The sequence below is a fragment of the Nicotiana tabacum genome, unplaced genomic scaffold (assembly GCF_000715075.1).
Source record: "Nicotiana tabacum cultivar K326 unplaced genomic scaffold, ASM71507v2 Un00171, whole genome shotgun sequence".
NCBI classification, from domain to species: Eukaryota; Viridiplantae; Streptophyta; class Magnoliopsida; order Solanales; family Solanaceae; genus Nicotiana; species Nicotiana tabacum.
In genome coordinates, this window is record NW_027438409.1 from 80545 (window position 1) to 96423 (window position 15879).

The following is a 15879-nucleotide window of genomic DNA, read 5'->3' on the forward strand; positions in this document are numbered from 1 at the left end:
CAACCAAACGTGTGTAATAAAACAACAAATTCTAATTTTCTGAATATTTTTTGGTTGTGGAAATCAGGTTACTGGGAAAGTGACCTATAATGGACATGAAATGAATAAATTTGTGCCACAAAGAACTGCTGCTTATATTAGCCAGCATGATTTACACATTGGAGAAATGACTGTGCGAGAAACGTTGAAATTCTCAGATGCCAGGGAGTTGGCTCTCGTTATGGTTAGCATTTGATTTTTAAAATTTTGATTTTTCTTTTTCCAATCTCTTCTGCAATAAAAAAGCATTTTGTGTTTCTTGGAAAAAATTTGCAGATATGTTGGCTGAACTGTCAAGAAGAGAGAAAGCAGCTAAAATCAAGCCAGATCCTGATATTGATATCTTTATGAAGGTAAAAGACTAGCATTTAAGGAAACAGCAATACCGACGCCAATGCTTATAACCTTAATTGTTTTGTGACAACATAGGCAGCAGCAACAGATGGACAAGAAGCCAATGTTGTTACAGATTATGTTCTTAAGGTAACAAAATTATGTCCAATAATTTTCTCTAAATTTTTGACAATAAAAAGACAGAAGAAATTTGATAACTAAGTGATTTGTATATTCCATCTGCAGTTGTTGGGGTTGGATATTTGTGCCGATACTTTGGTGGGAGATGAAATGATAAGGGGTATTTCAGGAGGACAAAAGAAGCGTGTGACAACAGGTGAAATGCTTGTTGGACCGTCAAAGGCACTTTTCATGGATGAAATTTCAACTGGATTGGACAGTTCCACCACTTACTCCATTGTTAACTCTCTAAGGCAATTTGTGCAAATCATGAACGGAACTGCTATTATATCTCTCTTGCAGCTAGCACCCGAGACCTACGACTTGTTTGATGACATTATTCTGTTATCAGATGGGCAAATTGTCTATCAGGGCCCTCGAGAGGACGTCCTTGGCTTCTTTGAGTCCATGGGTTTCAAATGCCCAGATAGAAAAGGCGTGGCCGACTTCTTGCAAGAAGTATGTCTTACAATGGCCTACGACTAATAAGGTTGATCCATTTTCCCTTCTGATGGTGCAAATTTAAGCTCTTTGCAGGTGACATCAAAGAAGGATCAGCAGCAATATTGGGTGAGGAGGGATGAGACTTACAGGTATATCACATCAAAAGAATTTGCTGAGGCATATCAATCATACCATGTTGGGAGGAAACTTGGGAATGAGCTTGCAGCTTCATATGACAAGAGCAAAAGCCATCCTGCTGCTTTGACAACTCAAAAGTATGGTATAGGGAAGAAAGAACTCTTAAAGATCTGCACTGAAAGAGAACTCCTGCTAATGAAGAGGAACTCATTCGTTTACATCTTCAAGTTCACTCAGGTGGCAATTTAGTCTATTAAATCTACTGTGTTTTCAAATCTCTATCTCATTATATTTGCTTGCATGTACTAATGCCTCTTTGTTTTGATATGTTTTCAGCTTTCAATTGTGGCGCTCGTGACAATGACCCTCTTTTTCCGAACTGAGATGCCTCGTGACAATATGGATGATGGAGGAATATATGCTGGTGCCCTCTTTTTTGCGGTTGTTATGATTATGTTTAATGGAATGTCTAAGATCGCCATGACAATTTATAAACTTCCTGTCTTCTACAAGCAAAGGGACCTTCTCTTTTTCCCTTCATGGGCTTATGCAATTCCCTCATGGATACTCAAAATCCCTATAACATTTGTTGAAGTTGGTCTATGGGTGTTCCTCACTTACTATGTCATTGGATTTGATCCGAATCCTGTAAGGTAAGGGAAGAAAAAGATGATGTAGGATAAAGATCAGGTTCCTTTTTCTCGTGATTACTAAACAATAGTATATTTTTGTAGATTGTTCAAACATTTCTTGCTACTCATATTAGTAAACCAGATGGCATCAGGATTGTTCCGCTTCATTGGGGCAGTTGGACGGACCATGGGAATAGCTAATACATTTGGAACATTTGCTCTCCTTTTACAATTTGCATTGGGTGGATTCGTTCTTTCGCAAGGTATATTTGGTGATTTTTATGTCTGTAGAAGCTTTTGACTTGCCTAAACCAACTAGTGTTAATAGTCTATGGCTAATGTTGTAGATAATGTTAATAAATGGTGGGTATGGGGTTACTGGTCTTCGCCATTGATGTATTCTACGAATTCAATTTTTGTGAATGAATTTGATGGGAAAGAGTGGAAACAAATTGCACCAAACGGAATTGAGCCACTTGGAGTTGCAGTTGTAAGATCTCGAGGGTTCTTTCCATATGCATACTGGTACTGGATAGGTATTGGTGCACTTATTGGATTCGCAATCCTCTTTAACATCTCCTACAGTCTTGCACTTGCTTATGTCAACCGTGAGTATCTCTCGAGTTTCTACATTTAATTTTCCCTAAGGCACAAAGAATGAATTTTTAGTATGATTTTCTACAGCAATTGGCAAGCTGCAAGCTATGATACCAAAAGACAGTGAAGATGCCAAAACAACTAGCAATGAGAAAGAACAGTACAATAGTGAGAGTCAGAGTAAGAAAAAGGGAATGGTTCTTCCATTTGAACCGCATTCCATCACCTTTGATGAAGTTATATACTCTGTTGACATGCCTCAGGTAACTAGCCAGGAATTTTTATTGATCAGTAACTACTGATGCTAATTCTGCATTTCAACAATATATTACTGAACTTTCCAATGATACTTGCAGGAAATGAGAGATCAGGGCGCCACTGAAGATAGATTGGTACTTCTGAAGGGTGTCAATGGAGCTTTCCGGCCCGGTGTTTTGACAGCTTTGATGGGAGTTAGTGGGGCTGGAAAAACAACATTAATGGATGTATTGGCTGGAAGAAAAACAGGAGGATATATTGAGGGTGGTATTAAGATCTCTGGCTATCCTAAGAAGCACGAAACATTCGCACGTATATCTGGATACTGTGAGCAGAATGATATCCATTCACCTTATGTTACAGTTCATGAGTCATTAGTATTCTCAGCTTGGCTGCGTTTACCTCATGATGTTGATGAAAAGACTAGAAAGGTTTGCAACTTTTGAAAATTTCCTTCCATAACATGAATCTCTCGCCCAAAAATCCGTTAAACACAACAAAGAAGGTAGAAATCATATGACATTTCCTATTTATTATACTTGTGCAGATGTTTGTTGACGAAATTATGGAACTTGTGGAGCTTACACCATTAAGATCAGCCTTAGTTGGTTTGCCAGGAGTCAACGGTCTCTCAACTGAGCAACGCAAAAGGTTGACCATTGCAGTGGAATTAGTAGCAAACCCCTCTATCATTTTCATGGATGAACCAACTTCAGGACTGGATGCAACAAGGGCTGCTGCGATTGTGATGAGAACTGTTAGGAACACTGTTGACACAGGGAGAACCGTTGTTTGTACCATTCATCAGCCTAGTATCGACATTTTTGAAGCCTTTGATGAGGTGAATCTAATACCTTTTTGAACCCAATCAAGCTAATAAATGTCTTCTTCTTTCTCTTTTGACATTGCATACTAATATAAACACCACTCTTTGCAGCTATTTCTAATGAAACGAGGAGGACAAGAGATATATGTTGGTCCATTAGGTCACCGTTCCTGTCATTTGATCAAATACTTTGAGGTAAGTTGTCTAAGTGATACAGAGCTTTTCTTTTTTTGATTAAATACTAAACTAATTTTTCTTGCATTCAGTCAATGTCTGGGATAAGTAAAATACAAGATGGCTACAATCCAGCAACTTGGATGTTAGAAGTCACAACCTCGGCTCAAGAAATGATTTTGGGGGTTGATTTTACTGATTTATACAAGAGATCAGATCTTTACAGGAGGAATAAAGTGTTGATTAGTGAACTCAGCGTGCCTCGCCCTGGTACAAAAGACCTGTATTTCGATAGTCAATATTCACAGCCATTTCGGACCCAATGTATGGCTTGCCTTTGGAAGCAACACTGGTCATACTGGCGTAATCCTGCTTATACTGCAGTCAGATTTCTCTTTACAGTCCTCGTCGCCTTGGCCACAGGGACAATGTTCTGGGATCTTGGTACTAAAGTGTAAGTCAAAACATATGAGACGAAACAAGTACTCATATAATCTGGAAAATACTTTTAGTTCTTAATGCTAAAAGCTTAATTTTTTTTCACAGGGGTAAAACCCAAGATGTATTTAACGCTATGGGATCAATGTATGCTGCTGTTTTCTTTATTGGTTTTCAAAATACAGCATCAGTTCTGCCCGTTGTAGCCGTTGAGCGTACAGTATTTTACAGAGAAAGAGCTGCTGGAATGTATTCTTCCTTCCCATATGCCTTTGGACAAGGGAGCAGAGAATTTAACGTCTTATAAGCCAATTTCTAGTAAAATAGTCTAAAATACACATAATATTTTTTAATTATCTTGCAGGTTTGCATTGAAATGCCGTATGTCTTTGTGCAAACTGTTTTCTATGGCGTCATTGTCTATGCTATGATTGGATTTGAATGGACAGTAACCAAGTACTTTTGGTACTTGTTCATCACGTATTTCACTCTCTTATACTTCACCTTTTATGGTTTGATGAGCGTTGCAGTTACTCCAAATCAACATATTGCGCAAATTGTCGCTGTCTTCTTCTTTGCCATGTGGAATCTTTTCTCAGGATTCATTGTTCCGCGACCTGTAAGTTGTTAAAACACTTCCATTGTTGTTACATGAAAATCAATTTAGAGCTCGAAAATGACATGTTTTCTTCATTGAAAAACAGCATATGGCCATATGGTGGAGATGGTACTATTGGGCTTGTCCTGTTGCCTGGACTTTGTATGGTTTGGTTGCATCACAATTTGGAGACCTCCAAAACAAAATAACTGATGATGAAACAGTGGAACAATTCTTTAGACGTTACTTCGGGTACAAGCATGATTTTCTTGGAGTAGTTGCAGTTGTGACTGTTGCATATGCTGTTGTTTTTGGCTTCACATTTGCTTTGGCTATTAAAGTATTCAACTTCCAGAAAAGATAGAAGATTTTATACCTGCTGAAGATCTATACGAGGAAATTGAAGAAGAGATCGATTATAAAACTCGTGTATACAGGTTACCACTTGAAGAAGTATACATATATGTTCTGTTAGGCTCCCAAACTTGAGGAACCCCCAATTTGAGGCTTTACAAATGTAAAAGTTAAACATATTAGTTATTCATTGGTTATCCATTTGGTTAACCATTTTCTAAATGGATAATATGGTTCTTATCCATATTCGACCCGTTTTTAAAAAGTTCATTATCCAACCCATTTTTTAATGGATAATATCGGTGGAAAACTATATTTTTTTTCAAACCATTTTGCCACCTCTAGGTAGTATATATTTACTGTAACTTCTGTGTTTCCTTTTACAGACTCTTAAATTTCAAATAGAATTCAAGTAGTTGGAGAAAAAGTTTTAGAAGGGGAGTGACTACTCGAAGCTTAGTCCTAAGTATTTTGGACCATTTCGTGTAGTAAAGAAGATTGGCCAGGTTGCATATCAGTTGGAGTTACCACCTAATGCTAAGATTCATAACACATTTCATGTGTCTCAGTTGAAGAAAAAGGTGGAGAATAGACCAGTTTTTCCTTATCTTCCCGTTTCCTTATCCTCTAATGGCCATATACTGTTGGAGCCAGAAGCTATCAAGGATAGGAGGATTGTCCAGAAACATCATAGAGATTGTTCAGGAGCTATTCTTTTCATTTGGTTCCTTAGAGATTTGCAACTATTTCCTGCGACTCAGTTTTGGTACTAACAACCTCCAAAACAAAATTAATGATGATGTAACAGTGAAACAATTCTTGAGACGTTACTTCGGGTTCAAGCATGATTTTCTTGGAGTAGTTGCAGTTGTGACTGTTGCATATGCTGTTGTTTTTGCCTTCATATTTGCTTTGGCTATTAAGGTATTCAATTTCCAGAGAAGATAGAAGATGTTATACCTGCTGAATATCAAGTTGAGAAATGTTGAAGAAAAGATTGATTATAAAACCTTATACAGTAGAGATCCAAAAAGTTTAAGGTGCCCGAAACCTCCCCCCTCATACCCCACAGAATATTGAATTTTTTTACTTTACCTTGTACAATTGTATTAGGGAATTAAATAAAACCTTCAAAATTGTAATTTGTCCCCTTCTAAAACTTTTTCTCCAACTACTTGAATTCTATTTGAAATTTAAGAGTCTGTAAAAGGAAACAGAAACTTACAGTAAATATATACTACCTACCGGTGGCAAAATGGTTAAAAAAAAATAGTTTTTTACCGATATTATCCATTAAAAAATGGGTTGGATAATGAACTTTTTAAAAACGGGTCGGATATGGATAAAAACCATATTATCCATTTAGAAAATGGTTAACCAAATGGATAACCAATGAATAACTAATATGTTTAACTTTTACATTTGTAAAGCCTCAAATTGGGGGTTCCTCAAGTTTGGGAGACTAGGAATTCTTCCAAAAGTGATCATATTCAAGAAGTCATGGATAATATGGATATTTATATTATCCGCCGGATAACACTTTTTTTATCCGTCTCAAATACCTTTTTTATCCGTCGGGTCGGATAATTTATCCGTTTTTTAAATTACCCGTTTTTGACCCGCTCATATCCGACTCGACCGGCCCGTTTGACACCCCTATATACTCTCTATATAACATTCTCATCGTCATCTTGATGCATAGCTTCTCTTGAACATGAAATAAATAAAAAAAAACTCATGGCTATTAGTGGTGCAATGACAACACCGGGCTAGCTAGATGGTGTAAGTATTTCTTACACCATCCGTGCGTACAACTTAAACTCTTCCACACACATAAAAAAACATGAGATAAAGATGAAAACGAAAAGCCTGCTCGGCGTCTCCCATTGCACCACCAACAACCATGTTGCAAAATTGATACTTATAAAATTATAAATGCAGAAAATACTGATCGAAGGAGCTGATGGTTAAATTTCAAGAAATATTTGCTTCCTTTTATTTCTGATTTTTTTTGAGTTAGACAAGATTCTGTTAATTAGTGGGATTTTCGAATAACTAAGAGTAGAATTTCACTTTCTAGCTTATTAGAATATCTTTTCATCAACTCACAAATGCTGCTAAGAGAGTGAGTTCTTGTTTTAGTGAGTAGAATTTCATTTGTTTTACCAAAATATGTCTTTTAAATTCTGTCTGCAACTTCAAGAATATTTTTGTGTGGTGGTGGTGGTGGTTCACTTTCTAGGGGGCAAAATCTTAAAATACTCAACTTTTGTTTCTTTAATTTTTCTAGGACAAACATGAGAATATGCTTCTACTTTGCATAATAATAGTAAGAAAAAGGTTGTATTGTATTCCTTTTCTTTATCATCTGAGGAAGAATTCTCTTTACTCAAATGTGCTTCACAATTGTTACTACAACTGATGTCTTGAAATAGAAAGAAAGTGAATCAATCAGTATATGGCTAAATAAATATATTGGCCAAGTATCTGAAAGATAGTAACTAGATCCAATACTAACAGAACATATATATGTATACTTCTTCAAGTGGTAACCTGTATACACGAGTTTTATAATCGATCTCTTCTTCAATTTCCTCATATAGATCTTCAGCAGGTATAAAATCTTCTATTTTTTCTGGAAGTTGAATACTTTAATAGCCAAAGCAAATGTGAAGCCAAAAACAACAGCATATGCAACAGTCACAACTGCAACTACTCCAAGAAAATCATGCTTGTACCCGAAGTAACGTCTCAAGAATTGTTCCACTGTTTCATCATCAGTTATTTTGTTTTGGAGGTCTCCAAATTGTGATGCAACCAAACCATACAAAGTCCAGGCAACAGGACAAGCCCAATAGTACCATCTCCACCATATGGCCATATGCTGTTTTTCAATGAAGAAAACATGTCATTTTCGAGCTCTAAATTGATTTTCATGTAACAACAATGGAAGTGTTTTAACAACTTACAGGTCGCGGAACAATGAATCCTGAGAAAAGATTCCACATGGCAAAGAAGAAGATAGCGACAATTTGTGCAATATGTTGATTTGGAGTAACAGCAACGCTCATCAAACCATAAAAGGTGAAGTATAAGAGAGTGAAATACGTGATGAACAAGTACCAAAAGAACTTGGTTACTGTCCATTCAAATCCAATCATAGCATAGACAATGACGCCATAGAAAACAGCTTGCACAAAGACATACGGCATTTCAATGCAAACCTGCAAGATAATTAAAAAATATTATGTGTATTTTTGACTATTTTACTAGAAATTGGCTTATAAGAAGTTAAATTCTCTGCTCACTTGTCCAAAGGCATAGGGGAAGGCAGAATACATTCCAGCAGCTCTTTCTCTGTAAAATACTGTACGCTCAACGGCTACAACAGGCAGAACTGATGCTGTATTTTGAAAACCAATAAAGAAAACAGCAGCATACATTGATCCCATAGAGTTAAATACATCTTGGGTCTTACCCCTGTGAAAAAAAATTAAGCTTTTAGCATTAAGAACTAAAAGTATTTTCCAGATTATATGAGTACTTGTTTCGTCTCATATGTTTTGACTTACACTTTAGTACCAAGATCCCAGAACATTGTCCCTGTGGCCAAGGCGACGAGGACTGTAAAGAGAAATCTGACTGCAGTATAAGCAGGATTACGCCAGTATGACCAGTGTTGCTTCCAAAGGCAAGCCATACATTGGGTCCGAAATGGCTGTGAATATTGACTATCGAAATACAGGTCTTTTGTACCAGGGCGAGGCACGCTGAGTTCACTAATCAACACTTTATTCCTCCTGTAAAGATCTGATCTCTTGTATAAATCAGTAAAATCAACCCCCAAAATCATTTCTTGAGCCGAGGTTGTGACTTCTAACATCCAAGTTGCTGGATTGTAGCCATCTTGTATTTTACTTATCCCAGACATTGACTGAATGCAAGAAAAATTAGTTTAGTATTTAATCAAAAAAAGAAAAGCTCTGTATCACTTAGACAACTTACCTCAAAGTATTTGATCAAATGACAGGAACGGTGACCTAATGGACCAACATATATCTCTTGTCCTCCTCGTTTCATTAGAAATAGCTGCAAAGAGTGGTGTTTATATTAGTATGCAATGTCAAAAGAGAAAGAAGAAGACATTTATTAGCTTGATTGGGTTCAAAAAGGTATTAAATTCACCTCATCAAAGGCTTCAAAAATGTCGATACTAGGCTGATGAATGGTACAAACAACGGTTCTCCCTGTGTCAACAGTGTTCCTAACAGTTCTCATCACAATCGCAGCAGCCCTTGCATCCAGACCTGAAGTTGGTTCATCCATGAAAATGATAGAGGGGTTTGCTACTAATTCCACTGCAATGGTCAACCTTTTGCGTTGCTCAGTTGAGAGACCGTTGACTCCTGGCAAACCAACTAAGGCTGATCTTAATGGTGTAAGCTCCACAAGTTCCATAATTTCGTCAACAAACATCTGCACAAGGATAGTAAATAGGAAATGTCATATGATTTCTACCTTCTTTGTTGTGTTTAACGGATTTTTGGGCGAGAGATTCATGTTATGGAAGGAAATTTTCAAAAGTTGTGAACCTTTCTAGTCTTTTCATCAACATCATGAGGTAAACGCAGCCAAGCTGAGAATACTAATGACTCATGAACTGTAACATAAGGTGAATGGATATCATTCTGCTCACAGTATCCAGATATACGTGCGAATGTTTCTTGCTTCTTAGGATAGCCAGAGATCTTAATACCACCCTCAATATATCCTCCTGTTTTCCTTCCTGCCAATACATCCATCAATGTTGTTTTTCCAGCCCCACTAACTCCCATCAAAGCTGTCAAAACACCAGGCCTGAAAGCTCCGCTTACTCCCTTCAGAAGTACCAATCTATCTTCAGTGGCGCCCTGATCTTTCATTTCCTGTATCATGGGAAAGCTTAGTAACATATTATTGAAATGCAGGATTAGCATCAGTAGTTACTGATAAGTAACAATTCCTGGTTAGTTACCTGAGGCATGTCAACAGAGTATATAACTTCATCAAAGGTGATGGAATGCGGTTCAAATGGAAGAACCATTCCCTTTTTCTTACTCTGACCCTCACTATTGGACTGTTCTTTCTCATTGCTAGTTGTTTTGGCATCTTCACTGTCTTTTGGTATCATAGCTTGCGGCTTGCCAAATGCTGTTGATATTCACACTAGCATTCAATCTTTTCGCCTTAGGGAAAACTAAATGTAGAAACTCGAGAGATACTCACGGTTGAGATAAGCAAGTGCAAGACTGAAGCAGATGTTAAAGAGGATTGTGAATCCAACAAGTGCACCAATACCTATCCAGTACCAGTATGCATCCGGGAAGAACCCTCGAGATCTTACAACTGCAACTCCAAGTGGCTCAGTTCCATTTGGTGCAATATGTTTCCACTTTTTCCCATCAAATTCATTCACAAAAATTGAATTAATAGAATACATCAATGGTGAAGACCAGTAACCCCATATCCACCATTTCTTCACATCACCTACAATATTAGCCATAGACTATTAACACTAGTCGGTTTAAGCAAGTCAAAAGCTTCTACAGATATAAAATCACCAAATATACCTCGTGAAAGAACGAATCCACCCAATGCAAATTGTAAAAGGAGAGCAAATGTTCCAAATGTATTAGCAACTCCCATGGTCCTTCCAACTGCCCCAATGAAGCGGAACAATCCTGATGCCATCAGGTTTACTAATATGAGTAGCAAGAATTGTTTGAGAAATCTGAAAAAAAAAGACTCCTGTTTAGTAATCACGGGAAAAAGGGAACTATTGAAGGTAACTTGATCTTTATTCTACATCATCTTTTTCTTCCCATACCTTACAGGATTCGGATCAAATCCAATGACATAGTAAGTGAGGAACACCCATAGACCAACTTCAACAAATGTTATAGGGATTTTGAGCATCCATGAGGGAATTGCATAAGCCCATGAAGGGAAAAAGAGAAGGTCCCTTTGCTTGTAGAAGACAGGAAGTTTATAAATTGTCATGGCTATCTCAGACATTCCATTAAACATATTCATAACAACCGCAAAAAAGAGGGCACCAGCATATATTCCTCCATCATCCATACTATCACGAGACATCTCAGTTCGGAAAAAGAGGGTCATTGTCACGAGCGCCATAATTGAAAGCTGAAAACATATCAAAACAAAGAGGCATTAGCACTTGCAAGTAAATATGATGAGATAGAGACCGGAAAACACAAATTTATAAGACAAAATTGCCACCTGAGTGAACTTGAAGATGTAAACAAATGAGTTCCTCTTCATTAGCAAGAATTCTCTTTCAGTGCAGATCCTTAAGAGTTCTTTCTTCCCTATACCATACTTTTGAGTTGTCAAAGCAGCAGGATGGCTTTTGCTCTTGTCATATGAAGCTGCAAGCTCATTCGCAAGTTTCCTCCCAACATGGAATGATTGATATGTCTCAGCAAATTCTTTTGATGTGATATACCTGTAAGTCTCATCCCTCCTCACCCAATATTGTTGCTGATCCATCTTTGATGTCACCTGCAAAGAGTTCAAATTTGCACCATCAGAAGGGAAACTGGATCTAGGCTTCTCAACCTTATTAGTCGTAGGCCATTGTAAGACATACTTCTTGCAAGAAGTCGGCCACGCCTTTTCTATCTGGGCATTTGAAACCCATGGACTCGAAGAAGCCAAGGACGTCCTCTCGCGGACCCTGATAAACAATTTGCCCATCTGATAACAGAATAATCTCATCAAACAAGTTGTAGGTCTCGGGTGCTGGCTGCAGGAGAGATATCACAGCAGTTCCATTCAAGATTTGCACAGATTGTCTTAGAGAGTTCACAATGGAGTAAGTGGTAGAACTGTCCAATCCAGTTGAGATTTCATCCATGAAAAGTGCCTTTGACGGTCCAACGAGCATTTCACCTGTTGTCACACGCTTCTTTTGTCCTCCTGAAATACCCCTTATCATTTCATCTCCCACCATTGTATCTGCGCAAATATCCAGCCCCAACAGCTACAGATGGAATACACAAATCACTTTGTTATCAAATTTCTTCTACCTTTTCATTATGGAAAATGAAGAGAAAATTATTGGACATAATTTTTATTACCTTAAGAACATAATCTGTAACAACATTGGCCTCTTGTCCCTCTGTTGCTGCTGCCTACGTTGTCACAAAATAATTGTGGTTATAAGCATTTGCCTTCAGGAAAGCAAGTTTTCAACTTGGTTCAATTACTAACAAATTGCTACGGATACCAGCTAATTTTTGGTATTGTCTTTTCCTTTTACTTTCCTCGGAAAGGTATTATGTGCTCTTTTTAGGAATTAGTAGACTTGTTTTCTTTTTTCTTTTTTTTCTAAAACCTTTACCGTTTATACTATTCTTCAATTTGTTTCAAACAGTTTCTCCTTTGTAATTTTGTATCCGGTCTGTAAAGGTAGGTGGCGAGATTGTCTGTAAAGGTAGGTGGCGAGATTAGTAGCTGAAAAGATTGGGAGCCTACATATAAGGGGTAAGTATCTCTTAATGGTCTGAGACCTTTTGGGGAAAACCGTGCGGGCTTGGCCCAAATGGGATAATATCACACCACGTTAAGAGTATCATTGGGTCGTTTTAGCCCAACAATTGGTAGCAGAGCTAAGGTTCAACAAGACAAGTATGGTGATGATAGAGTGATGTTGGGGGGCTCGATTTGATTACCCTTACGAGCTTGGAGATGCGCATACAAGAAAAAGCTAGTTGCGGGCTTCGTTGTCATAGGTACTTTGATGATTTGGGTGGCATACAATGAATCTTGAAAATTGACGCGTGGATCGTGGTAATAGGCCACGTGGAACTTGGTTTAAGGGGGAGACCTGTGTATCATGTTAGTGGGCCACGTTCTAAAGGGAGATTGTTGGGTGAACAAACAAAGTCCCGCATCGGTAGCTGTAAAGATTGAGAGCCTACATATAAGGTATAAGGATCTCTTGATGGTATGAGATCTTTTGGGGAAAATCGTGCAAGCTTGGTCCAAAGCTAACAATATCACACAATGTTAAAAGTATCATTGGGAGTTTTAGTCCAACAACATCTAAACATTATATAGTAATAGTCTTTTACCTTCATGAAGATGTCAATATCAGGATCTGGCTTAATTTTAGCTGCTTTCTCTCTTCTTGACAGTTCAACCAACATATCTGCAAAATTGTTCCAAGAAACATCAGTTGATATATCTATGTTAGTTAAATCTCAACACAAAATGCTAACCATAACGAGAGCCAACTCCCTGGCATCTGGCAGAGAATTCCAACGTTTCTCGCACAGTCATTTCTCCAATGTGTAAATCATGCTGGCTAATATAAGCAGCAGTTCTTTGTGGCACAAATTCATTCATTTCATGTCCATTGTAGGTCACTTTCCCAGCAACCTGATTTACACAAAAAATGGTAACTAATCTTTATATTCTCAGTACATATAACTTAATCTGATTAATATGTAGAACTAATGATCTTACCTTAAGGGCAGGGTCAAGCTTTCCAGCCAAAGCTAATAAAAGAGTAGTTTTACCAGAACCTGGAGGTCCTAAAAGCAAAGTCATTCTGCAAGGCTTAATGATACCACTCACATCATTAAGAATAGTGAGTTTCCTTTTTTGATTTGGTAGGATATGGAAAGAGGTCAACATTGTCTATGAACCCCAAAAGAAGAAAAAAATGTTAGTTTCAAACACCCTTTTGGTAAAAGAGAAGGTGAGATTTGAAATTAAGAATTTCTTTTAGATTTTTACCTCAAGAAAATTAGTCATGAAGTTGGTAAATGTAGGCAAAGCTCTGCTTCCTATATATGCATCTGCCTCAATATTTAGATGCTCATATCTTACTTCTATTGATGGCAAATCTATCCCAACTCTGTAAAAAGAAAAAAAAAAAGAAGCAAAGTCAAACCACTTAAATTAAGGGGGAAAAGAACAACTAAAAGCGCAGCCCGGTGCACTAAGCTCCCGCTATGCGCGGGGTCCGGGGAAGGGCCGGACCACACGGGTCTATTGTACGCCGTCTCTATTCTAAGCAAGGGGAAAAGAACAGCTACTCATAGATAAACCACACTATAACAACTATTGCGTCTCTATTCTAAGCAAGTCGGACCCCGACTATGTGAATCATCATTGTCCATGGCGCTCCATTTAAGCACGCCTCAGTTAAAAATTATAAAAACTAGTTTTTTTCAAGTTGAAGAGAGCCTTGGCGCAACGGTAATATATGCGCTGTGTGACCAGGAGGTCACGGGTTCAAGCCGTGAAAACAACCTCTTGGAGAAATGCAAGGTAAGAATGCATAAATAAGGCTCAATGTGGTCCGACCATTCCCTAGATACTGCGCATAGCGGAAGTTAGTGCATTGAACTACCTTTTTCCTCTAACACTACAAGATCTCTAGACTCGCTAATAACATATAAATCTCTAACATGGCTCGAAGACTCCTAACAAACGTTGAACCTAAAGTAAATATACTAATATTACTGAAATTTAATCTCGATTACTTGGTATCATCTATATAGATCTTTTTTGTCCAACAATATAATATAGCCCAAAGAAGGAAAAACCACACATACAGAGAGGACAAAAAGATGCATTCACTTACCTGTCAATTCTTTGCCTGAGTTTCAACAAGAATTTCTCATTATCCTCATTGGCGATTTTCACAAGCCTTTCAAGCAAGTTCTTTCTTTCTTGAAAACCAAGATCATGTATATCAACTTCAGCAGCAGCACCTTGAGATCCAAATAAGAGACCTTTTCTTAAACGATTAAATGTTGGAAGTTTTTCAAGAGCTGCCCATTTAAGAGCCTCTTCATCATCTTCATCTCTCGACGAACGACTAAAAATCTCCACACCATTGTTCCTCCATATAGAGTTAGTACTATTCACACTTAACTTTAAGCTCCCTCTCAAACTACTCCCTCTCAAATCACTTATATTTGCTGGCTCCATTTTGAACCAATAACCACTTAATCAAAATGCAAGAAATTCTAGCTCTTTTTCTTCTTCTTATATACTGATGCTTAATTGAATTTCTTAGGAAAACTTCTTGAGTTTCTTCTTGTGTCCACTGTCTAAGCCTAAGTTAGAGTGTTATTAAAGTTTGAAGCTAAAGGAGTTATTATATAGCAGCAAAAGAAGCTAAATTAAGAAGCCGGGCTATTTAATAGTAGTTATTTTGGTTTTAGGAAAATTTCATTTTGCAAAAATGCTTTCTCTAATTAGGTATTGTTGAATAGATACATTAAAAAGTACTGCATTAAAATCATCAGCCACTAGTTATAAAAATGTTAAGAACGTCATACATGGTCAGATATGGACCAGTAATCAGTATTATTGGTCATTCTGGTTATATTGTAGTCTATCAACAATAGAAAACTGTCAAATTTCTCTTTTAGAGTTCATATGCTTAAGATTTGACATTTGGAACTAAATGAATTGGGTTACTCCTATATATTTATCTTGGAGACAAAATTTTCATTAGGGATAAGAAAAAGTAAATTTGTGAAGAAGTCAAAAGGAATTCAACATATACATACATACATACATATATATATATATATATATATATATATATATATATATATATATATATATATATATATCCGATTTTTTTAACCTTGTATACACAATGTAAATTTCTAAATCCCTAACTCTACCCCTGATTCAGTCTAAAAGTTTTTTTTAGTCTACACTCCATCTTTTAAAGATATACCTAGTCTCTAAATAGTGGGTTTACTTCTTGTTTGCATAGCATTATATTCCTAGTCTTTTCTCCTATCCAGTTATAGACCCTCATAGATGGGGGAGTTCAT

At 37.2% G+C, this 15879-nt stretch overlaps 3 protein-coding genes across 3 annotated transcripts; 2 read left to right on the forward strand and 1 right to left on the reverse strand.

The window, feature by feature from the left end:
* The first annotated feature begins 411 nt into the window (after nt 1-411).
* LOC107803876 (pleiotropic drug resistance protein 1-like) lies at nt 412-4366 on the forward strand. Its single transcript, XM_075248826.1, has 12 exons — nt 412-522; nt 619-1011; nt 1090-1371; nt 1471-1787; nt 1869-2029; nt 2114-2374; nt 2451-2626; nt 2720-3052; nt 3169-3462; nt 3559-3642; nt 3714-4075; nt 4168-4366. Exons 2-12 carry the CDS (start codon nt 664-666, stop codon nt 4364-4366), a joined length of 2817 nt encoding a protein of 938 aa, XP_075104927.1. The 5' UTR covers nt 412-522; nt 619-663.
* A 69-nt stretch (nt 4367-4435) lies between these two features.
* Nucleotides 4436-5159, forward strand: LOC107762376 (pleiotropic drug resistance protein 1-like). The gene is made up of 2 exons (XM_016580735.2): nt 4436-4678; nt 4764-5159. The coding sequence occupies exons 1-2, from the start codon at nt 4436-4438 to the stop codon at nt 5019-5021; spliced, it is 501 nt and encodes a 166-aa protein (XP_016436221.2). The 3' UTR covers nt 5022-5159.
* Nucleotides 5160-7326: 2167 nt separating this feature from the next.
* On the reverse strand, nt 7327-15250 carry LOC107772599 (pleiotropic drug resistance protein 1-like). The gene is made up of 19 exons (XM_075248822.1): nt 14667-15250; nt 13814-13934; nt 13541-13714; nt 13294-13453; nt 13147-13223; nt 12151-12204; nt 11661-12053; nt 11291-11572; nt 10878-11194; nt 10621-10781; nt 10277-10537; nt 10026-10201; nt 9604-9936; nt 9197-9487; nt 9017-9100; nt 8584-8945; nt 8320-8491; nt 7981-8235; nt 7327-7895 (listed from the first exon to the last, which is right to left on the reverse strand). Exons 1-19 carry the CDS (start codon nt 15014-15016, stop codon nt 7638-7640), a joined length of 4281 nt encoding a protein of 1426 aa, XP_075104923.1. The 5' UTR covers nt 15017-15250; the 3' UTR covers nt 7327-7637.
* Nucleotides 15251-15879: the final 629 nt, after the last annotated feature.